Source organism: Amblyraja radiata, chromosome 3, assembly GCF_010909765.2.
Source record: "Amblyraja radiata isolate CabotCenter1 chromosome 3, sAmbRad1.1.pri, whole genome shotgun sequence".
Classification (NCBI taxonomy): Eukaryota; Metazoa; Chordata; class Chondrichthyes; order Rajiformes; family Rajidae; genus Amblyraja; species Amblyraja radiata.
The window spans coordinates 3,052,368-3,077,979 of record NC_045958.1 but is presented as its reverse complement, the minus strand read 5'-3'; the positions used below and the strand labels follow the sequence as shown (position 1 = coordinate 3,077,979).

Here is a 25,612-nt window from a genome sequence, read left to right as displayed (position 1 = left end):
CTCCTACTCACTGTGATGGAAGGCAAAGTCTTGTCTCTCCCCTGCTCTCCATTCTTCTCCCGATGTCAAAGTCAAAGCCCCCGGCGGGCGCTAGCAAGTCCGCGGCCACTTAAAGCCGCGCCGGGCGATGTAAGGCCCCGCTCCAGGTCACTTTCAACCCCGCAATTCGGGAGGGAGAAGTCGCCGTTGCCAGTGCCCCACAAAGCAGTCTCCCACCAGGGACCCGCGAGCTCCCGGTGTCACCATCCACCGTAGTCGGGTCGCAGCAGTGCGCCACTGCAGCTCTCCACGCTCCGAACCAGCCAGCTCCACGATGATAAGTCCGCAGCTCCGCCGGCTCCATGACTTGAGCCCCCAGGTCGTTCCGGTGGAGGCCGCTCCACGGTGCTAGGCCCCAACGACAACGGAGACCCGACAGGGAAAAGGTCGTGCAGGGAAGAGATTTAAAAGTACTGTAGGCAACATTTATGTAGTTGAGACTTGGGATAACTTGTGAGGTGAAGGGGTGATTTTTGAGGGGGAGGTGATCTACATCGGTGAGACCAAGCATAGGCTTGGCGATCGTTTCGGAAACTGGAGGAGCAGAACCTCATATTCCGCTTGGGCAGTCTGCACCCTAGCGGCATAAACATTGAATTCTCCAATTTCCGGTAGCCTTACTGTCTCCTCTCCTTTCCAGCTCTCCCTCAGCCCTCGGGCTCCTCCTCTTCCTTTTTCCTTTCTTCTCCCCACCCTCAGTCTGAAGAAGAAACGTTGCCTATTTCCTTCGCTCCATAGATGCTGCTGCACCCGCTGAGTTTCTCCAGCATTTTTGTGTACCTTCCATTTTCCAGCATCTTCAGTTCCTTCTTAAACAGTATAATGATGTTGATAAATCTTGTGAGGGTCTCACAAAATAACATATTCACTGGAATTTAGAAGGATGAGAGGATATCTTATAGAAACATGTAAAATTGTTAAGGGATTGGACAGGCTAGATGCAGGAGAAATGTTCTCGATGTTGGGGGAGTCCAGAACCAGTGGTCACAGTTTAAGAATAAGGGGTAGGCCATTTAGGACTGAGATGAGGAAAATCTTCTTCAACCAGAGAGTTGTGAATCTGTGGAATTGTCTGCCACAGAAGGCAGTGGAGGCCAATGCACTGGATGTATTCAAGAGAGAGTTAGATATAGGTCTTAGGGCTAACGGAATCAAGGGATATGGGGAAAAAGAAGGAACGGGTTACTGATTTTGGATGAATAGCCATGATCATATTGAATGGCTGTGTTGGCTCGAAGGGCTGAATGGCCTATTCCTGCACATATTTCCTATGTTTCTATGTTTCTCATCTTTCAACTCTCATTCAACTGCACTTAATGTTTACTATGCCTCATGAACATGCCTCCAACCCATAGCTTTAGGGTGTCTTGAATATAACACAAAAGTCATGATGTTTTTGGGCAGGAAATCAAGTCTGACCTCAAGAGATCAAGTGGCCTTAAGGCAGGCAAATAGTTTTATTTTTATTTTCATTAGTTAACTGATGCCGAGTGGATAAACCACTCCACTTTAGACTTCAGAGATACAGCGTGGAATCAGGCCACTCCACGCTGACTGGCGATCACCCCATACACTAGCACTATCCTACATACTAAAGACAATTTCCAATTTTACCGAAGTCAACTCACCTATAAACCTGTACGGTTTTGGAGTGTACGTTTTTGGGGAATGTACAAACTCTGTACGGACAGCACCCGTAATCAGGATCGAACCCATGTCTCTGGCGCTGTGAGGCAGCATCTCTACCTCCACATCTCTATAGAAACATAGAAAATAGGTGCAGGAGGAGGCCATTCGGCCCTACAAGCCTGCACCGCCATTCATTGTGATCATGGCTGATCGTCCCCTATCAATAACCCGTGCCTGCCTTCTCCTCATATCATTTGACTCCACTAGCCCCTAGAGCTCTATCTAACTCTCTCTTAAATCCATCCAGTGATTTGGCCTCCACTGGGAATTCCACAAATTCACAACTCTCTGGGTGAAAAAGTTTTTTCTCACCTCAGTCTTAAATGACCTCCCCTTTATTCTAAGACTGTGGCCCCTGGTTCTGGACTCGCCCAACATTGGGAACATTTTTCCTGCATCTAGCTTGTCCAGTCCTTTTATAATTTTATATGTTTCTATAAGATCTCCTCTCATCCTTCTAAACTATGCCGCCATTTGGCTCTCAAGAATTTTCCATAGTTAACCACAACATTTAGAATGATCAAGATTTTTAAGAAATCACGAAACTTTTTTCCTGATGTTATGGTACAAAACAAATAACACACTCTTCATTATGTAAGATTTATATTAGACAATATCTTCAATAGGTCATCATAACCATGTTATCTTGGCTCCACATAACAAACTCACATTTCACATTTACAGTATCTGCTCTAATCTCACACATGGAAACTGTTTGTCAAGGAAGGCTTAAGATATTTTGTTCAAATACAATTTATTACCTCACCATATTAATTAAAGGTCACATGTTTCAGGTTTCTACTTAGACTAATTGACAAGACAACCAAGCTATCTAAATCTTTAAATGGTTTGGCTGGAGTTTTAATATAGCATGAATAGAAACATAGAAAATAGGTGCAGGAGTAGGCCATTCGGCCCTTCGAGCCTGCACCGCCATTCAATATGATCATAGCTGATCATCCAACTCAGTATCCTGTACCTGCCTTCTCTCCATACCCCCTGATCCCTTTAGCCACAAGGGCCACATCTAACTCCCTCTTAAATATAGCCAATGAACTGGCCTCAACTACCTTCTGTGGCAGAGAATTCCACAGATTCACCACTCTCTGTGTGAATTTTATTTTCTCATCTCGGTCCTAAAAGACTTCCCCCTTATCCTTAAACTATGACCCCTTGTTCTGGACTTCCCCAACATCGGGAACAATCTTCCTGCATCTAGCCTGTCCAACCCCTTAAGAATCTTGTAAGTTTCTATAAGATCCCCCCTCAATCTTCTAAATTCTAGCGAGTACAAGCCGAGTCTATCCAGTCTTTCTTCATATGAAAGTCCTGCCATCCCAGGAATCAGTCTGGTGAACCTTCTCTGTACTCCCTCTATGGCAAGATAGTCTTTCCTCAGATTAGGAGACCAAAACTGTACGCAATACTCCAGGTGTGGTCTCACCAAGACCCTGTACAACTGCAGTAGAACCTCCCTGCTCCTATACTCAAATCCTTTTGCTATGAATGCTAACATACCATTCGCTTTCTTAATAATGCATTATGATGTGTCTTTATTTCCACTCTTGGCACTTTGGTGCAAGCCCCTACAGCAATTCGTTCTTCCCCCGCACAATTAAAGCATGGAATAATCTCCACCCAACTATAGTTACCCAACCAGATGCAACTAAATTTAAAGTAGCTCTTTCTTCCCAATAACCCTTTCTGGCTTAAGCCCTCCCTTCACCACCTCCAGTTTAAATTCCATTTGGAATATTTTGGAGGACCAAGAAACCAAGAACCAAGAACCTACATTATATGGAATAGAAATGTCACCTTTATGCATAAAGCGCTAGTACACTCGGACAATACACTATTACCACTGTACACGTGACAATAAACTGAACTCAACTGAAAAGTGCAGGAGGTATGTTATCTGAGAGGGAGAGACAAGAGGAGAAAACAAGTCATTGTGATCACTTCCAGAGCTGGACCCTGGTTCAGCCTGAACTCTACGTTCATGCCTTGGGCTGTTCTGATGCTTGTCTTGCACCTGTATCTGGAGAGCACCCAGCACAACCATTGCAGCACAGAAGTAATAGCTGGAGCAATGCCAGTCCATCTCGCTGTGTTGATGCCCTGCAGCTCCTGTATCACCAGGCAGACACCAGCAAATGCCGCAGCAGATTGCCAAAGTAACAAGAGGGGGTGCTGTCATTTAGTTTAGGCAGTTGCAATAAATAGAACACTTGGAAAGTGTGCTTCTGAGTGGGTGGCCACTGGTTCTCCTAAATCAGAAGATGTGACTCACTTGTTTGTGCTGCACTGTGCTGTGTTTGGGCGGCACAGTGGTGCAGCGGTAGAGTTCCAGGTTCATGGTTGCTGTCCGTATGCAGTGCGTACATTCTCCCTGGGATCGCGTGGGATTGCTCCCATACTCCAAAGACATATAGGTTTGTAGGTTAATTGTCAATTGTCCCTAGTGTATGTAGGATAGTACTAATGATGAGGTGGTTGGCTGGTCACCGTGGACTCGGTGGGCTGAAGGACCAGTTTCCACGTTGTATCTCCAAAGTCTAAGTCTAAAGCCGCTGTCTCGCAGCACCAGACACCCAGGTTTGATCCTGACGTTGGGTGCTGCCTGTGTGGAGTTTGCACGTTCTCCCTGTGGCTGCGCGGGTTTCCTTTGAGTGCTCCGCTTTCTTCCCACATCGCAAAGAATTGCAGGTTTGTAGGTTAATTAGCACCTGTAAAATTGGCCCTGGTGTGTTGGGACTGGATGAAAAAATGTGGGATAAGATAGAACTGGTGTGAGTGGGTATTCAATGGTCAGTGAGCATGTTTCAATGGTGTATCTTGAAACTTAAGGGCCTGTCCCACTTGCATGGGATTGCATGCGTTTGGCGTGACCAAACGTGGTCGCTTGAGGCGTACGGGCACCGTATGGCCGCGCGGGGCCGATCCCACTTAGAAGCGCGGAGTTGTGCGGGCCTGGTCCCGACATCGCGAGGTGCTCCGAAAATCTGACAGTGTCCGAAATCTTCGCGCGCAGTTCACTGTCGGCACGCAGGCGCATTGCGGTCGTACGCAGGCGCATTGCGGTCGTACGCAGCGTCTTGACACGCAAGGCGTTGCGTGATGACATTACCGCCCGACGCCGTGCAACGCCCAAATTCAGTCGGCCCGCCACCTACCGAGCTGATTGGTAAGTATGACGCAAATGACGTCACGCGGGTACTTAGCGCGTACTTGGTCGAGCCAAACGCATGCAATTGCATGCAAGTGGGACAGGCCCTTTAGTAAACTAATGCTGCAGCCATTTCTAGTATAAAGGATGGCCTCAACAATTGCTTGCCCATGCACAGTTTGCCTCGTGATGTGGCATGTATAGTCCAGCACCAGGGGTCAAACCTCAGGCTTTAGAACTGAGATCGGGTGATATTTCCTCAGTCAGAGGTTGGTGAGCATGTTGAATTCTCAGTGACAGAAGTTTTCAAGAGAGAGTCAGATTTAAAGGGCCTCTTGTCCCACTTGGCAATTTTTTTGGTGACAGCCAGCAGTCGCCGCTGGATTTTGAACATTTCAAAATCCAGCGGTGACAAAGGAAATGTTGCGACACCCGAGGAAACACCGCGCCTCAATACATCATCACGCTGCGATGTTTTCGGTGACCTGGTACTTCAGTCAATGATGCCGACAGTTGCCGAAAAACTTGCCAAGTGGGACAGGCCCTTTAGCTCTTCGGGCTATATGAATCAAGGGATATGGAGGTAAAGTAGGAACGGGGTACTGATTTTAGATGATCATCCATGATCATATTGAATGGTGGTGCTGGCTCGAAGGGCCGAATGGCCTACTCCTGCATCTATTTTTTTGTGTTCTATGGTGGAAGTTGTGTTGTTAAATATGTTCAAGAAGGATGCATGGACAGGAAAGGTTTAGAGGGATATGGGCCAAACGCGGGCAGGTGGTACTCGTGTAGCAGGGGCATCTTGGGCTGAAGGGCCTGTTGCCGTGCTGTATGGCTCTATGACTCTAAGGAAGTGGGAACATTTAATGTCAGAAAGAGGTCAAGGCATATGGGAAGAATGTGGAAACAGGGCACCAAATTGGATGGCTGGCCATCATTGGGTTCAATTGAGTTTTCCTATCAAGAGAGGCTAGATAGTTTGGAAGGTTTAATTTACCTGGCTCAATGAAAAACAATATATCGAGTTAGAGACCATAAGCAGATGTCATCTGGTGGCAATAGATGATGGGGGAGCAGAATGGTGTAGGATAGTTGATGGGTGACAATTTATTGGATGAATTGAGGTTAGGAATCAGGAGACCACTCACTCAAACAGCAGCATAATCCAATCTGAAGGCCATTGGGCCATGAATTAGACAATGGCACTCGTGAAGAAATCATTTTTTTCCTGAAGGAGATGCTATGTTATTTGGAAGCTGCTCCTAGCGTCATGGAGTCCTACAGCATGGAAACAAGCCCTTTGGCCTAACTTGCCCATGCTGACCAAGATGATCTATCTATACTTGTTCCACCTTCTTGTGTTAGGACCATATCCCTCTAAACCCTTCCTATCCATGTACCTGTCCAAATGTCTTTTAAAAGTTGTTATAGTACCTGCCTCAAATACATCCTCTGGCAGCTCGTTTTGTGTGAAAAAATGTTGCTCCTCAGGTTCTTATTAAATCTTTCGCCTCTCACCTTAAATTTTTGTTCTTATTTCAGTTTTGGGGCAGGGCTTAGATACATTGGAAATTCAAGTGAAAAGTGTTATCAGAAAAGTGGCACAAATGGGCGGCATGGTGGCGCAGCGGTAGAGTTGCTGCCGTACAGCGCTTGCAGTGCCGGAAACCCAGGTTCGATCCCGACTATGAGTGCTGTCTGCATGGAATTTGTACGTTTTTCCCACGAACGCGCGGACTTTCTCCAAGATCTTCGGTTTGCTCTCACACTTCAAAGACGAACAGATTTGTAGGTTAATTGCCATGGTAAATGTAAAATTTGGTCCTAATATGTGTAAGATAGTGTTATTCGGGACGACAGATGGCACAATGGGCTAAGTGTTCGGCTGGCAACCGGAAGGTAGCCGGTTCGAATCCCGCTTGGAGTGCATACTGTCGTTGTGTCCTTGAGCAAGACACTTCACCCACCTTTGCCTGTGTGTGAATGTGTGTGAATGATTGGTAGTGTTCGGAGGGGCCGTAGGCGCAGATTGGCAGCCACGCTTCCGTCAGTCTGTCCCAGGGCAGCTGTGGCTACAGAAGTAGCTTACCATCACCGAGTGTGACTGAGGAGTGAATGAATAATGCGATGTAAAGCGCTTTGAGTATTAGAAAGGCGCTATATAAATCCCATCCATTATTATTATTATTATTATAATGTGGGGATCGCAGGTCGGCGTGGACCCGGTGAGCTGAAGGGCCTGTTTCCACACTGTATCTCTAAACTAAACTAAACTAAACTAAAATTACTGTTTTTATGGAAAGGGGGATAATGGCATCTAAAAGTGGGTGCGAGGAATTGTCTGAGGATAGTGATAATTTTGTTTTGAAAGGAAATCTTATGACTCATAAAAGCAGCATGACGCTTACAACACCATCAAGCCCAATTTCAGCAAGACAAGATGGCAGAGACTAAAACAGAAACTGCTGGAAAAAAAACTCGGCAGGTCAGGTAGCCTATGTGGTTAGACAAACTCTAGATGTTTTGGGTCACCTTACATTCACCTCCTTTTAGAATGCTAAATACGATTGGCTAATGCAGTGTGATCTACTGATTTATAGTCAGGTGATATACAAACATATCAGAAAATTGGGAATAAAAATACTGTTAAAATATCATTAATATGTTTTACACCCTTCACTGATCATTATACTGTGCCGTGTGTGAGAGAAAAGAGCGTTTCACTTTACCTCGGTACACATGACAATAAGCTAACTACCCTGTCCCACTGTACGAGTTCATTCCAAGACCTCCCCCGAGTTAAAACAAAAATCAAACTCGTGGTAAGCACGGAGAATGAACGTAGCGGGTACGTCGGAGCTCGGGGACGTCCCTTAGCGGCTCATAGTGCTAACGGCAGGTACTCGGGAAGACTCGCTAACGGCAGGTAAGCTCGGGATGACTCGTGAAGATTTTTCAACATGTTGGAAAATGTCCACGAGAGCCCCGAGTACCGACGAGCGGCCATTACCGTAAATCTCCGAGTTCGAATCAGGGCAAACTCGGGAGAACTCTTGGAATGAACTCGTACCGTGCGACAGGGCTTTAAGCTGAACTAAACTAAGCTACAAATTTATCTGCACAGTTTCCGACAACAGCTGCATGTAGAAATCACTGCTGCCATATCGTTGCTTGCTATCCTCAGACTTAAGGAATGCTCTGGTTTCTTCCCACATCCCTCAGATGTGCAGGTTGGAAGGTTAATTGGCCATTAGAAGTTTCCCCAAGGGTGTGGGTGTGTGTGATAACTTATAAACAATGGTATATTGATGGGAACTATTTGTATGCGGTGGGAATCAATTGGGATGAGTGTAAAGTGGTGATTGGCATGACCTCAATGAGTCATAGGTAGTGGTTCTATGACCTTTCTGTACCACAGTTAAAAGTATGCCATGGAACGGTGGTGGCATGGGAAGAAATGGCAAATCTCCGTATGTCCCCCTCACTAAGCAGCCATCATACCTGCCCTCATTGCTTTGTACGTTACAAGTGATTCCATGCCACTATGAGGCATGGACTGATTATCCTGGCAATGACTGCACAGCATTAAATGCTGCATTCATCAAGGGTAGCACACAGTCATCCTTGTACTTTTCATTGAACACAAAAAGTTGAATCTGCAAGTGCTGTGAGCAAATCTAGGGACCCTTTCATTCAAGCATCTTTGATCATCCTCTCTGGAGTTTGCTCCTTGTTTTTTTTTTTGATGACTAACAAGTGAAGATTGGAGATTCCACCTTTAATCTTCAGTGTGTTGTCGTGCTCATGAAAAGGGGCCGAAGGAAGGAGTGGGAGTTGCAGAGACAATTGAATAGAAGGTATTTGTATTAGTGACAAAGAAGTCTGTATGCATCTTAATACTATGCATTTTCTTCCTTAATTATTGTTTGTAGGAGGAAGTGCAAATGTTCATGTGTAGAAATTCCTGATATTGTATTATATCATCATAGGTCAAAAGTCAAGACCACGGGGAAACTCATCCCGTATCAATAGTTTGAATCTCATTGCATTATATTCTGCCTCTGCAATTCATGCCACTGAACGTAATGAACTTATAAGGTGTTGTTGCCATACGTGGCCATGTGCTACATTTTGTACTACTGGCTGGAGAACAAATTTGCACATGTATATGATCTTGTGTGTAGTGGGATTTCTAGTCAATGGAATATCTGTACAGATGATAAAGGGTGTAGGATATTTGTTTAAAGAAAGGGTCGGCACGGTGACGCAGTGGTCGAGTTGCTGCCGTGCAGCGCCAAAGACGAGGGTTTGAAACATAGAAACATAGAGAATAGGTGCAGGAGTAGGCCATTCGGCCCTTCGAGCCTGCACCTCCATTCAATATGATCATGGCTGATCATCCAACTCAGTATCCTGTACCTGCCTTCTCTCCATACCCTCTGATACCTTTAGCCACCAGGGCCACATCTAACTCCCTCTTAAATATAACCAATGAACTGGCCTCAACTACTTTCTGTGGCAGAGAATTCCAGAGATTCACCACTCTCTGTGTAAAAAATATTTTTCTCATCTCAGTCCTAAAAGATTTCCCCCTTATCCTTAAACTGTGACCCCTTGTTCTGGACTTCCCCAACATCGGGAACAATCTTCCTGCATCTAGCCTGTCCAACCCCATAAGAATTTTGTAAGTTTCTATAAGATCCCCCCTCAATCTTCTAAATTCTAGCGAGTACAAGCTGAGTCTATCCAGTCTTTCTTCATATGAAAGTCCTGCCATCCCAGTAATCAGCCTGGTGAACCTTCTCTGTACTCCCTCTATGGCAAGAATGTCTTTCCTCAGAGTAGGAGACCAAAACTGTACGCAATACTCCAGGTGTGGTCTCACCAAGACCCTGTACAACTGCAGTAGAACCTCCCTGCTCCTATACTCAAATCCTCTTGCTATGAATGCCAACATACCATTCGATTTGATCCCGACTATGGGTGCTGTCTGTAGGGAGTTTGCACGTTCTCCCTGTGACCTTGCGGGGCTTCCCTGTGTGCTCCGGTTTCCTCCCACACTCAAAAGACGTACAGGTTTGTAGGTTAATTTGGCTTTGATAAAAATTGTAAATTGTTCCTAGTGTGTTGGATAGTGTTAGTAGACCAGGATCTCTGGTCAGCGCAGACTCGGTGTTTCTGCGCTGTATATCTGAAACTAAAAACTAAAGAACAAAAAACATATTCAAGTAATGATTAGAATTGGAGATTGTGTAATTTTCTAGAATGTGTTCAAACATTTACATTGCATGGAATGCATTAATCACAAGTCAAATATCACATTTTTGCAAAATGTTTTAAAGGGCTGCCTAGTTTGAAAATTAGTCACTGACAAGGAATATTGTGTATCGGCTTCATTCTTTGCAATTTCTCTTCAATATATCAAGCTTACAGCCGGATTATACATTGTTTTTAAGAAGGAACTGCAGATGCTGGAAAATTGAAGGTACACAAAAATGCTGGAGAAACTCAGCGGGTGCAGCAGCATCTATGGAGCGAAATATTTCCTTCGCTCCATAGATGCTGCTGCACCCGCTGTGTTTCTCCAGCATTTTTGTCTACCATCTTTGATATAAGAAGAGGATTTCAGTATAGGAGTAAAGAGGTTCTACTGCAGTTGTATAGGGCTCTGGTGAGACCACATCTGGAGCATTGTGTACAGTTTTGGTCTCCTAATTTGAGGAAGGACATCCTTGTGATTGAGGCAGTGCAGCGTAGGTTCACGAGATTGATCCCTGGGATGGCGGGACTGTCATATGAGGAAAGATTGAAAAGACTAGGCTTGTATTCACTGGAGTTTAGAAGGATGAGGGGGAGATCTTATAGAAACATATGAAATTATAAAAGGACTGGACAAGCTAGATGCAGGAAAAATGTTCCCAATGTTCCCAATGCAGCCCTTCTTGTTTACTGATGTACACAATTACTTATACTTGTATTAGCAACTCTGCAACAACATAAAAACTATTTTATAGAAATAAAAGAGAATCTTAATGACTCACCTCATGTCTCTTCATTTCTATCTTGTGCTTTACAAAACAGCAGAAATATTGATAGCATGACGTATAATGTATTATTTATCAAAGATGCAGATGATACAAGGGTCCAATATATACGGAAGCTACTTTGATAAGCAAAATATTTCACAGATTGAAGACAGGAACATTTTACATGAAACATATGAGATATTTTGGACAACATTTATTTTTCCCTCAAACTTCAAAGAATGTGATATATATATATATATTTTTTTTATCCCTGGAACTGTTTTATATTTTACATATTTTCCTGTTTCAGATTGATCTACTTATTCCTACTAAAGTGACCGGTGTAATCACCCAAGGCGCTAAAGATTTTGGTCACATACAGTTTGTCGGTTCGTACAAGGTGGCCTACAGCAATGATGGAAAGAAATGGACCATTTATAAAGATGACAAACAACAAAAGGATAAGGTGAGTTTAGCAACAACAGGATTTCCAGTTAGCAAATTGGTATGATTCACCAGCGGAGCTTATTCAGACAAGTCATAGAGTAACACAGCATGGAAACAGGTCCTATGGCCCAACTTGCCCAGGCCGACCAAGTGCGAAGGGTCTCGACCCGAAACGTCACCCATTCCTTCTCTCCAGAAATACTGCCTGTCCCGCTGAGTTACTCCAGCTTCGGTTTAAACAAGCATCTGCAGTTCCTTCTTACACAATTTAAAAGGACTTTTTTCCATTTCAATTGAGATCTCAGTGATAAAGCTGATTGGTTTTTGCAACTGGGCTAGACATGCATTTATATGGACAATGTAAAAAATAAATCAGCAGTGTCACCTCTAGTAAACACTAAGTGATGGAGTAACTCAGCGGGTCAGGTAGCATCTCTGTAGGGAATGAATAGCCGAAGGTTCGAATTAGGACCGCTCTTCAGACTGGTGCTGAAGAAGGGTCTCATCCTGAAGAAGGGCCAAACACGGGAAGGTGGGACTAGCATAGACGGGTCATCTTGGTCAGCATAGGTCAAGGGGCCTGTTTCCATGCTGTATGACTAGAACTCAAAACGCCGCCAATCCATTCCCTCCACAGATGCTGCTTGATCCGCTGAGTTACTCCAGCACTTTACATATTACTCAAGATTCCAGCATCTGCAGTTCCTTGTATCTCCAGTGTCAGCAGTATCAGCTAAATATGTCAGCTCCAGAACCATTCGGACAGATCTTTTGTTACCCATAGTAATTGGCCGTCTGCCTATGTGTTTGTTTGCAGTGCAGTTTTGGTCTCCTAATCTGAGGAGGGACATTGTTGCCATAGAGGGAGTACAGAGAAGGTTCACCAGACTGATTCCTGGGATGGCAGGACTTTCATATGAAGAAAGACTGGATAGACTCGGCTTGTACTCGCTAGAATTTAGAAGATTGAGGGGGGATCTTATAGAAGCTTACAAAATTCTTAAGGGGTTGGACAGGCTAGATGCAGGAAGATTGTTCCCGATGTTGTGGAAGTCCAGAACAAGGGGTCACAGTTTAAGGATAAGGGGGAAGTCTTTTAGGACCGAGATGAGAAAAACATTTTTCACACAGAGAGTGGTGAATCTCTGGAATTCTCTGCCACAGAAGATAGTTGAGGCCAGTTCATTAGCTATATTTAAGAGGGAGTTAGATGTGGCCCTTGTGGCTAAAGGGATCAGGGAGTATGGAGAGAAGGCAGGTACAGGATACTGAGTTGGATGATCAGCCATGATCATATTGAATGGCGGTGCAGTCTCGAAGGGCCGAATGGCCTACTCCTGCACCTATTTTCTATGTTTCTATGTTTTCAGGAGATGAGCGTGACAGAATCCAATATCAGCCAGTGAGGCTCAGAACCTATTCAGTGTGATTGGGGCTATTGAATGTTTTGTACTTTCACAGACATTTTATACTTGGGATACGTTAAAATATTTAATTTGAAGAAGTTAAAAATAACATCCACACGTTAAAAATAAATTAAAATTAATCAAACTTAAATAAATAATCAAAGCATAAAATCTTACTCTTCTCCAAGGAGCCACCATCTCCCATTCAGTTGAATGGGCACTGTTGTGTTGATGACATGCTTAATCTGGCACTAACCAGCAGTGTATTTCCCAGGTAGACAAAAGTGCTGGAGAAACTCAGCGGGTGCAGCAGCATCTATGGAGCGAAGGAAATAGGCAACGTTTCGTCCCGAAACGTTGCCTATTTCCTTCGCTCCATAGATGCTGCTGCACCCGCTGAGTTTCTCCAGCACTTTTGTCTACCTTCGATTTTCCAGCATCTGCAGTTCCTTCTAAAACACAGTGTATTTCCCAGCCTCAGGGTTAGGGGGCCCACAGAAGGTCATACAATGTACTCCCATGAGGGGCAGCAGTGTGGAAGATGCCACAACCAATGTCAATCAATGCCACAGTTCGAAACGCAACACAAGGAACTGCAGATGCACAAGTGCTGGAACTGCAGATGCACACAGTGCTGGAGTAACGCAACAGGTCAGGCAGCATAAGGTCATAAGCATAAGGAGTAGAATTAGACCATTTGGCCCAACAAGTCTAGTCCGCCATTCAATCATGGCTGATCTATCTCTCCCTCCTAATCCTATTAACCATATAACCATATAACAATTACAGCACGTAAACAGGCCATCTCGTGCCTTCTAGTCCGTGCCGAACACTTACACTCACCTAGTCCCATCTACCTGCACTCAGACCATAATCCTCCATTCCTTTCCCGTCCATATACCTATCCAATTTATTTTTAAATGATAAAATCGAACCTGCCTCCACCACTTCCACTGGAAGCTCATTCCACACGGCTACCACTCCCTGAGTAAAGAAGTTACCCCTAAACCTCTGTCCCTTAATTCTCAAATCATGTCCTCTTGTTTGAATCTTCTCTACTCTCAATGGGAAAAGCTTATCCATGTTCTCCTGCCATCTCCCCATAACCTCTGACACCCGTACTAATCAAGAATCTATCTATCTCTGCTGTAAAAATATCCACAGACTTGGCCTCCACGGCATCTGAACACAAAGTGCTGGAGTAACTCAGCGGGTCACCTATCCATATTCTCCAGCGATGCTGCCTGACACGCTGAGTTACTTCAGCACTTTGTGTCCAGAGTCGGAAACTGGTACTTCTTCGGGAGGAGGAAAGTCTATTCCTTTGTCATGTGGTTGAAGAGTTTCGGAAACCAAGACACAAAAAGTTTAGATTAGCACTTAGAACCATCTCTTCTTGTCTCCCTCTGGAGAAAATATCTATAAAGGCATTCAGACCTTTTATAGTTACACTGCTAAATCAATAGTCATTGACAGCAGTTCCCATAATGTCTGTCTACTCCCTAAGGAGAGGTTTTGAATCAGTTACCATTAGAATACAATAGTCTTTTGATTGTTACCAATTTAGTGTCTCCATTTAGTTTTAGTGGTGTAAGAAATGTTCTATTTGATTCTAATTGCCTATAAATTTAGACAAAAGAACAATTATTTAAACGGTAAAAGGGCTGTAAAATAAACAAGGATAAAGAACTGTAGTGAATTGTTGATATCCCGGGGGATTTAAAGGGGATCAGCCTCTCATGGGTGTTTTACAGATGATGGGAGGAAAGAAGTGAATTTTAAGTGAAGTGGCAAGGGACGAGAACAGTTTAAAAAATAATTTCAATCATGTTATCTTATAGAATTCAGTTCAGTTCAGTGTAGTTTATTGTCACGTGTACCGAGGTACAGTGAAAAGCTTTTGTTGCGTGCTAACCAGTCAGGGGAAAGACAATACATGATTACAATTGAGCCATTTACAGTGTATAGATACATGGTATGGGAATAATGTTTAGTGCAAGGCAAAGCCAGCAAAGTCCAATCAAAGATAGTCCGAGAGTTCAGGACTGCTCTCTAGTTGTGGTAGGATGATTCAGTTGCCTGATGAGATCTGGGAAGAAACTGTCCCTGAATCTGGTGGTCATAAGATCAGAATTAGGCCATTCGGCCCATCAAGTCTATACCGCCATTCAATCATGGCTAATCTATCTCTCCTAACCCCATGTTTCACACTTCTATACCTTTTGCCTGATGGGAGAGAGAAGAGAGAGTGGAACATGAAATTACGTGGAGCTTGTATATCACAAATGTACCATTTCAACCAAATATTTGCTGCTAGTATTTATTTACACAAACAACTCCCACCAAATCTAACATAATTACCTGACCTTTTTTTCCCATCTACTTCGGAAGGCACATAAACATTTTTTTTGCCATAACCACTTCCATATCCTAACAACTGTGAATGAGGAGATTTTTCCTTTTTGCACTTACCACAAATTCAGCTAAAATATATATATATTTTAAATGCTGGGAACATTCAGCAGGTCAGCTGGCAAGTGTGGAATGGAAAACAGAATTCTCCTTTCAGCATGGCCACCCTATGTCAGAACTTTTCCTTAACTCTTGCCCTCATTTCTCACCTGGGCAACTGCAAGAGGACAAACTAAACTATTTGCTTCATTGCTGCCACACCTGACCTTCTGCCCACCAGCTCAAAGCACCTCCAACACCCCCAATGGTTTTTTCCCAGCTGTGATCCGGTATCCAAACCATCCTTTCAACAGCTATTCCCTGCCACAACTACCTCCTCTAGCACCTCGTTCCACACACCCTCCACCCTTTGTGTGAAAACGTTGCCTGACAGAATGCTCATTACCAGAAATATCAAACAAGCACCAACAAGGGCCCTCTTATCAGATTCTTTGTATACATCCAGGTGTATATATCCTTCATATTCGATCAGGCAACTGAACCATCCCACCAACAACTAGAGAGCGGTCCTGAGCTTAAGTGTTTAAGAAGGAACTTCAAATGCTGGAAAATCGAAGGTGGAGAAACTCAGAGGGTGCAGCAGCATCTATGGAGCGAAGGAAATAGGCAACGTTTCGGGAACGATTTCCTTCGCTCCATAGATGCTGCTGCACCCGTTGAGTTTCTCCAGCACTTTTGTCTACCAGCGGTCCTGAGCTACCAGCTACCACATTGGAGACCCTCGGACTATCTTCATTCAGCCTTTACTGGACTTTATCTTGCACTAAATGTTATTCCCTTCATCATGTAATCATGTATTGTCTTCCCGCTGACTGGGTAGCGCACAGCAAAGGTTTTCACTGTACCTCGATGTGCGTGATAACCAGTGCATGCGCCTGCATGCGGCAAGCGGGACCAAACCAAAAGCGGGGGCCGCGCGGAGATTGAGTGAGTGACGTGAAGTTCGAGCGAAGTCCGCGGGAAGTTCGCGCGTGACGCACGCCGTCAAGACGCTGCGTACTGCGTCGAGACGCTGCGCACGCCCGTTGAGGCGGTACGTACGGCGTCAAGGCAGCTGCGGGCCAGCAAGCCGTTGCCGCGCGGAATTTTTGAACACAGTCAGTTTTTCGGAGCCCCGCACGATGTCGGGGCCAGCGCACAACTCCATACGGCCCCGCGAGGCCGTACAGCTCAAGCGACCACGTTAGGTCGCGCTTGCCGCATGGAGTCGCATGCTCGTGGGACCGGCCCTTAAAGCTTCAATAAGAGAGAATTTCTCCAGACATTCAATAGCATTAACAAAGTTCAATCCTATCATCAGCATCCTACACTCACCATTGACCAGAAGCCAGTGTGAGCTACCCACATACATACTGTGGACACAAGAGCTTATCGGAAGCTGGGAATTCTGTGGCAAGAGTTCTATCCATTCTCCCAAGACATAGAAACATGGAAAATTAAAATAGGATTCGCAAGGAACCGCAGATGCTGGGTTTGAAAAAAAGATATACAGTGTTGGAATAACTCAATGGGTCGGGCAGCACCTAAATAGGTGATGTTTTGATTCGGGACCCTTCTTCAGACACATTTTTTGGGCAGCACGGTGGCACAGCACCACAGATCTGGATTCAATCCTGATCACAGGTGCTGCCTGTACAAAGTTTGTACATTCTCCCCGCGACCACGTGGGTTTTATCCGGGTGCTCCAGTTACCTCCCACACTCCAAAGGCGTAAAGGTTTGTAGGTTAATTGGCTTTGGTAAAAAATTGTAAATTGATGCTAGTGTGTGTGTGTAGGATAGGCTAGTGTGTGTGTAGGATAGGCTAGTGTGTGTGTAGGATAGGCTAGTGTGTGTGTAGGATAGGCTAGTGTGTGTGTAGGATAGGCTAGTGTGTGTGTAGGATAGGCTTAGTGTAAGGGGTTCGCTGGTTGGCGTGGACTCTGTGAAATTGTGAAGCCAGAGGAAGGAATATAGGTGGAAGAGGATGGGGAAGGGGAAAGGACGAAATGGGTACAAATCCAGATGGGGCACAGGGAAGAGAAGGGGGAATAATAATTAGGACCTGATTTGTTGAGTGTTTCAGCATTTTCATTTTCTTTAACTCAGCTTCTCACTCAGTCTTGCGTCATCTGTAAATGATAAAGGTCATCTAGATCATTGATATATACTGCTATGGCCTATCAGTTTCTACTGATATTGTCTCCATTGGCATATCTCCAAAACCTCTTACCGATTCCTCTAGAGGCATCATATATAGCATCTTACGGGGATGTATTACAACTTGCGGTGTCACGGTGGCGTAGCGGTAGAGTTGCCGCCTTGCAGCGCTTGCAGCACCAGAAACCCGGGTTCGATCCCAACTGCGGGTGCTGTCTATACGGAGTTTGTACGTTCTCCCCGTGACCTGCGTGGGTTATCTCCGAGATCTTCCGTTTCCTCCCACATTCCAAAGACGTACAGGTTTGTAGGTTGATTGGCAGTGTATAAATGTAACTAGTCCCTAGTGTGTGTAGGATAGTGTTAATGTGCGGGGATCACTGGTCAGTGCGGACTCGGTGGGAGAAGGGCCCATTTCCGCGCTGTATCTCTAAACTAAACTGTCTGGCAACTGTTCAGTCCACGACTACAAGAAATTGCAGAGATTTGTGAATGCTGCTCAGTCCATCACATTCAGCTGTTTCTATACACTCTGTACTTGATTGGCGATTGTATTTATGTACGGCAATAATCTTACTGAACTGTATGCAAAAGCAGAATTGCACGTGATAATAAAAAACTATTGAACCGTTGAATCATTCAGGAGTATAAAAACATAGAAACAATGAAAATAGGTGCAGGAGGAGGCCATTCGGCCCTTCGAGCCAGCACCGCCATTCATTGTGATCATGGATGATCGTCCCCTATCAATAACCCGTGCCTGCCTTCTCCCCATATCCCTTGACTCCACTAGCCCCTAGAGCTCTATCTAACTCTCTCTTAAATCCATCCAGTGACTTGGCCTCCACTGCCCTCAGTGGCAGGGAATTCCATAAATCCACAACTCTCTGGGTGAAAACGTTTTTTTCTCACCTCAGTCTTAAATGACCTCCCCTTTATTCTAAGACTGTGGCCCCTGGTTCTGGACTCGCCCAACATTGGGAACATTTTTCCTGCATCTAGCTTGTCCAGTTATTTTATAATTTTATATGTTTCTATAAGATACCCCCTCATCCTTCTAAACTCCGGTGAATACAAGCCTAGTCTTTTCAATCTTTCCTCATATGACAGTCCCGCCATCCCAGGGATCAATCTCGAGAACCTGCGCTTCTTACCCACTGTTAATGGACTATGGAATGGACCTCTCAAAAGCTGAGGGTGTAGTCTTCACCTCATATTTCTACCAATGCAGCCCTTACACTTATTTATCCACATTTTCTCTGTAGCTGTAACACTCTGCATTCTGGTATTATTCTCCCTGTTCTACTTATGTATGGTGTGATTGTACCTCATGTATGGCATGATTTGACTGGATAGCACCCAAACAAAGCTTTTCTCTGTATCTCTGTATACTTGGTTATAATAAACCAAGACCAATGTTGTGAATAGCTGGAGCAAAGGCATCAATTCCTGCCACATCCCATAGTCAATGCCTGCGTGTAGAAAAAGACTTGATTATACTGACGATTATACTTATCTGTCAACTGATGCCTGTGTGCTAGCCCCAGTCCCATGGGTTTTAATTTTGCAAACTAACCTCTTATGAATTCACAAGGCGTAAATCAGGAGGGTGATGCAACACTGCTCATTTGTCTGGCTCTGTCTGTTCTTCTATTTGAAAAAGGGTTAGATGCAATCCAGACGAAGCAGCCTACATGATTTAAAACTCATTGAAGTTGCGTGCATATTGAACCACCAATGCATTGTGACTGCATGTATGCTATCTACAAAATGCATTTTAGTTCTTCCAAAAACCTCTTCACCAGCCTCTATAACACATGACCTCTGCCACCAAGTGGAATAATGGCAACGAACAAATAAAAAATATCATTAGCTCTCTCCTTTTCTGTCGTCCATCTGTCGTGGCAGTCTTCCACTTTTAATGGGCCCATGTCTAGGGACCTCCTACTCACAACAAACAAAGATATTGGCACCAATCTGCCCCAGTTCAAGAAGATAGATTCACCACCACCTTCCCTAAAGCTATAAGGGATGGGTATTAAGCGATGACCTTGCCAGCATGCCGACATCCCATGGATTAACAACTTTTTGTCATCCCATTCTTTCTATTCATCACTCTGCACAGCCCTATCCTTGTCCCAAATTATCAGCCACTAGAACCCTCTTATCCATACCTTCATTATCTTACGTTTTGAAATATCCAATGCTTGCCTGACGAATCCTCCTTGGTAAATTTCCAGCACGGAAATTCGGCTGCACTTGCCCCACGTCACATGAATTCACATTCACTCAAGCCCTTATGCTTGTTTACTTTCATTACCTCTTGGTTGAGTAAGACATATTTAACAAAATACTCAGTAAACCCCTCATAGCCTCACTGGTCCCTGAAGCTGATAACCTTCTCCAGAGCTGAAAACATAGAACAATACAGCACAGGATGACAGGTCACAATGTATGTGCTCAACATGAAACCAAGTTCAACTGTCATCTGTCTGTAGATAATCCATATCCCTCCAAGAGTTCAAGAGAGTTTATTGTCATGTGTCCCTGATAGGACAATGAAATTCTTGCTTTGCTTCAGCACAACGGAATATAGTGGGCATGACTACAGAACAGATCAGTGTGTCCATATACCATTATATAAATATATACACACATGAATATGCCAGTGTACGGTCCATACGGTGGATGGAGAACCCTTCAGGCTGGACCGCTGAGTCTGGGGAGCTGGGGGTGAGCCATGTCTCTGTGAAACAGAACACAGAGCATTCCCTCAGCTCCCTTTGATAAAGCAGCCTTGCCCTTAACTCCATTCACGGCATATCCATTTGTCTTTCCAAACGTCTCGTCAATGCCACTATCGTATCTTATGGAGAACCCGCCAAGGAAGCCGAGATCTTAGAGATCAATGATTTTAATTGTGCCACCATCCTACAGGTACCTAGTCCATCAATTGTGCAATTTCCTTTGTTAGCTCCATACCTTCTTTAAGGCATTTGAACCACCAATTTTATTTGACCATGATTTTGTCTCCTGTCCTGTTCTCTCCTAGTGGGCCAGTCAAATGTTATTGGATGACACGGTGGCGCAGCGTTAGAGTTGCTGCCTTACAGCGCCAGAGACCCGGTTCGATCCTGACTACGGGTGCTGTTTGTACGATTTCCCTGTGATTGCGTGGGTTTTCTCAGCCACAAACCTGTACGATTTTGGCGTGTGGGAGGAAAGTGGAGCAAACCCATGCGGTCACGGGGAGAATGTACCATCTCCCTACAGACTGCACCCGAAGTCAGGATCGAACCTGGGTCTGTGGCGCTGTAAAGCCCCTGTCGCACGATGCAAGTTTACCCAAGAGCTCTCCCGAGTTATTAAAAAAAAAATCAAACTCGTGGAACTTCATCACGAGTATTTTTTTACTCTTGGACATTTTTCACAGTGTTGAAAAAACTTCACGGGTTACCGCTTCCCCGAGTACCTGCCGTTAGCGTTACGAGCCGCTACGAGACATCCACGAGCTCCGATGTAGCCGCTACGTACATTCTACGTACTTACCACGAGTTTGTTTTTTTTCTAAACTCGGGAGAGCTCTTGGGTAAACTCACACCGTGGGACAGGGGTTTCAAGGCAGCAGTTCTATCGCTGCGCCATCGTGCCGCGCCTGTGTTGTAATTTACGGTCCCTTTAGTAATAATGTTTTTTTTTCTCTCTTGGCAGGTTTTCCAAGGTAATTTTGACAATGATACACACAGGAAAAATGTAATAGATCCTCCAATCCACGCACAATATATTAGAATCTTGCCCTGGTCGTGGTATGGCCGAATCACTCTGCGGACGGAGTTACTGGGATGCACGGAAGAGTGACAATGAATGGTGGTTACTGACAAGAACGTTATCACTGTCCTACTATTACTCAACAAAAACTGCACAAACCTGTAAGATATTGAAGGGTTTTCATGAACAAGTGTTCAGTTTGTGATAGGCATGAATCAAGTGAGGTGGTCTCAGCCTGCCCTTAGTCAGACTTTCATACGATGATTTTTCTTCCTTAGAATTTCATTTTCTTGTGTTTTGTTAATTTGTACATAATAAAATAAACTTGTGTAATTACAAACTTTTGCCCCCCCCCCCCCCCTCTTCAAAACTAATATTTCTAATATTCTTCCAGGTACCAGTATTGTATCTTATTTATTGTAAACTTTTTAAAGTTTCATTTTTTTTCTCTCTCTTTGGCTCCTAAGAATGAAATGTCTTGTTTCGATTTAACTTTGTCATTACAGTCAGGCATTAAAGCAATTGAGCACGGATAAAGCTTTCATTCAACAAAATGTACCTGTCTTACATTTGTTATCAGACACTGAAGATTTTTTTTAAGTTGTCTTTTTCCCCCTGGATGCTTTATAATATACTCATATACCTTCATACTTAAAAACAGTAATGTGCGATTCTATATATGGGGCTTATGCTTAATATGCTGAAAAAGGAACCCAGAATGGCATATTAGGTCACTGCAATATATCAAAATAATTCGGCAATAAATGTTATGATCCCTGAATACACAAGATAATAAATCCCTGAACATATAATATCATTAAAAAGTTCATATTTGTACACACATCAGTCTTTTCTTGGAGCACATTCAATGATTCCACATGTTATCATTTTTGTACAGCATGTTTTCATTTCCAACCTAAGTTATTCTGTTGCAAATTTTATTTTTTAAATAAAAAAGACATGCTATCATGGCAAAGAAATAGGAGGAGAAAGGAATACTCTTGTGATTATTACGAAATGTGGATTTGTTTTAGACACAAGCCGTTTGCTCTGTTCCATGTAGTTCTCTTCTGATTCAGATGAATGTGAAGTGACCTCTGTATATCAATGAATACATAATATGATGCCATTGTAAGTCACGCATTTCAAGCCGTCCCTTTGTTTTGTGACTTGATGTACACAGGTGGTTTTGTCAATTTTGCCTCAGTGCTTATATTCTCAACACAGCAAAGGTCATGCAAGATTGAAAGCCATGTAATTTAACAGTGATTCATGTCACTGTCAGAATTGACCTACCCATGGTTCAAATCCACCATTGCCTCATCAAAAATAATCCCTGCTTTTACATATTAACGTCCTCTTGTTTAAAGCACTTTTATTTCTCACTAAGACTCAATGCCACTACCAAATTCACTGAAGCCCAGCGTGTACTGAGGCTAATAGATGGTATTGCATATTGAAAGATGAAATTATAATCCATTTTCTCTGAGATCCATCAACCATTCACTACATATGTCTTTATACTATGTGGGCAATATTAATAACATCACTGACCATTTTCAGTGTGCATCATTCTGTTGTAAGCTGATGTAACCCATGTTAGCTCTGTTAGTTGTTGCCTCTGTCTATGAAGAAAGGTTTTCACATGTGGTGCTGTCTTTTATTGCTTCCATTCTGTATGCGCACGGAACTGTAACAAAGCTTGCAAAGATATCAGATTGGAAGTGTCAGCCAGTGTATTTCCCCCCCCCTTTTTAATGTCCTGTAACAATAGTTTTTCCTGGATAAAGTGGGGAAGCTCCAACATTTGAATAGCAGTGTGAGTCAGTAGTCAGCAAACTGAACCGTCAACTTTCAGCCCTAATGCACGGCGATTCTTTTTATCTTTGATTGGAAAATGAAGAGTTTTTGACCTGTGTTGTGACGTACCCATGCATATGTTTTTGGCTGGTCATTACTAAGCCACGTCAGTATGGACATTTTACACAGGTTTGTCAATCCTATTATTTCCATAATTTAGTGGGGAAAGTTTCATTTTCACTGCCATAAATCTGGTAAGGATACCAATTCTTGGATTTAACCAGAGCAGCTTTACAAATCAATTAAGTTTTACACGAGCTAGTACAAATTACTTTGGTTCTTTTCTACTTTTATGAGTCCCTCAAGAATTGTCGAGTCCTTTTTATTGTGCCTCCAAAGGCAATATGTTTTCTTAATGTTGAAAATGATTTTTATCCAATAACTGAGTTCCAACAGATCAAATTCAGTGGGGATAATTGATGCCTGTTCTTTAGAATTACTTAGGATGCTGCATGGCAGATACATCTGTGAACCTGTTTTCAGTGCTTTTATGGTAATCTAGAATAATTTCCACAAAATACCCAACACCAAAATCGATTTGGATTCAGCACCTCAAGTACCAAGATGTATGTAGTCTGGCATTTTTAAAGCTACATATATACTCATTTGTTATGTTGAGAAGGAAGAAGTTAACATGATCTAATTTCATTGGGGAAGTTGCACCTTCCCAAAAGGAAAGTGAACTGCATTTAGGTTCAAGGCAGTTGTTTTTCCAATGATGTAACACTTTTACAATTGGCTCTGTGAAGGACAACAGAAGGCGTGTTGTAACATTTTGGAGCTATGAAGAAAAGAATTGAGAAACTAATCTTACTGCAAGCTATTCAAATCATTAGACTGTTAGCATGTCTGTGACTGTGCAGAATTCCTAACCCTTGTATGCACTGAGTGACTTAAGAATGTATTGGTTTGTGTATGGAATTAAAGGGAAAGTCAACCATTAAAAAAACATTGAAAATACATCCCCACCCAGTAGTGTTAGAACGCACAATGTTAACACATTAGCACATTGTTTTCTGCTTCTGAAACTCATCCCATTGAAGTCAATTTTATTAATTACTTGAAGGGACCATTTTCACAATGTAAAATGTAGCTTAATGTTACATTGCAAATATCAATTGATATTTTTGGCCAATTCATGTAACTGATACAATACTCATATTAACTCGGGATTACATTTTGCTTCAAGCAAGTTGATGCATTTTGAAGATGCTTTTTAGTGCTACCGGCCTTTTGGTTAAGTAACAACCATTTTCAATGAAGTCAAAATTTCCCCCCAAAAAAATCTATTGAGTGGTAATTAATTAATTGCACGGTGCACTTAATTGCTGAGTCATTTACATCACTCAATTACATCTTATCTTGCATCTGGATCTAGTGTAGCATTTCTTCTTATCCTCTTATTCTCGCGGCCTTTCAGCAAACCTCAAAGTTATACCCCCAGCTTGTTTATTTTTGTTTTGCAGGCATTATTATGCCGCTCCTTGTGAGAAATAGTCTGCTGAAACCATATGCAAGGCTATGTGCTTCAGTAACTGACACACAAGGAGGTCAGCCCATCTAGGTTCATACAAGACTGCAAATGGCTGTTCAAAAGTGATGCTTCTGCATATCCACATCCACTTTACCCTGGTACCACCACTTTAAAAGACCACGGGTGGAAACATCAAAGCAGACACGAAGGAACATCGTTTGAGAGATTGAGAGAATCCAATTTCTTCAACACATTATTCATCAGAAACAGGCCGCTGGTTATACGTCAACAAAGATATGAGAAATGTATCAATTGCTAGCTTTCAACGCATGAGCCTTTACAAAGATTGTTTGGATGCTGGGCTTTAACGAAGAAAATTATTTCTAATAACGCTTGGAAAGGAGCAAGAAGAGATTTTAAAAGGATGGCACATGACAAAATGCATAACTATCTGCATTACTGTCACCTCAGAGTATTTTATCTCTGAATAGAAGGAAACGAGTATATTCCAAATCAAACATGAAAATGCAGAAATGAAACCTGATAGAATCTTACCTCTCGGGTCACTTGGTCCATTGTGGCTGTACCACGCTTAGAAAGAACATCCCAATTAGGAAGAAGGGTTTCGGCTTGTAAAATTGCCTATTTCCTTCGCTCCATAGATGCTGCTGAGTTTCTCCAGCATTTTTGTGTACATCCTAATTAGCATCACTCTTCTCATTTTTTGGAACCAAGAGTATTTTTTTCCTTTTCGAATATACATCCCGACTCCCTTAACAAAATAACAGGTAATTTATTGCACATCATATCGACTCATTGCATAAATAACGATACATCTTTTGTTCCATTTAGAAATATTTGGCCATAATGGGTTGACGAGCCTGCTGCTTGCTCACTAATTCCCCTTTAAATCTCTGCCCTCTGATGTTTGACTCACTGGCCGGTGGAATTAGTTTACTCTTCCCAAATGTCTCAGAATTTTTACCTTTTGTCAGATTATAGTAAGATTATAAATAAAATCTTGGGAAGAACTACAGCTTGGTAGTTCAGGACACAACTCTTTTCATAGGTTCATAAGTTGTAGGAACAGAATTAGGCCATTCGGCCCATCAAGTCTACTCCAC

At 43.2% G+C, this 25,612-nt stretch overlaps 1 protein-coding gene across 3 annotated transcripts in view; it reads left to right on the top strand.

The window, feature by feature from the left end:
• The window catches only part of edil3 (EGF like repeats and discoidin domains 3), a 317,094-nt gene extending 292,011 nt beyond the window's left edge, over positions 1-25,083 (top strand). For all 3 annotated transcript variants that reach the window (XM_033017237.1, XM_033017236.1, XM_033017235.1), the window contains 2 exons: positions 11,234-11,389; positions 21,098-25,083. In XM_033017237.1, the coding sequence (XP_032873128.1) occupies positions 11,234-11,389; positions 21,098-21,244 (303 nt within the window). In that variant the 3' untranslated portion in view covers positions 21,245-25,083. The remainder of the gene's footprint in view (positions 1-11,233; positions 11,390-21,097) is intronic.
• The last annotated feature ends 529 nt before the right edge of the window (positions 25,084-25,612 follow it).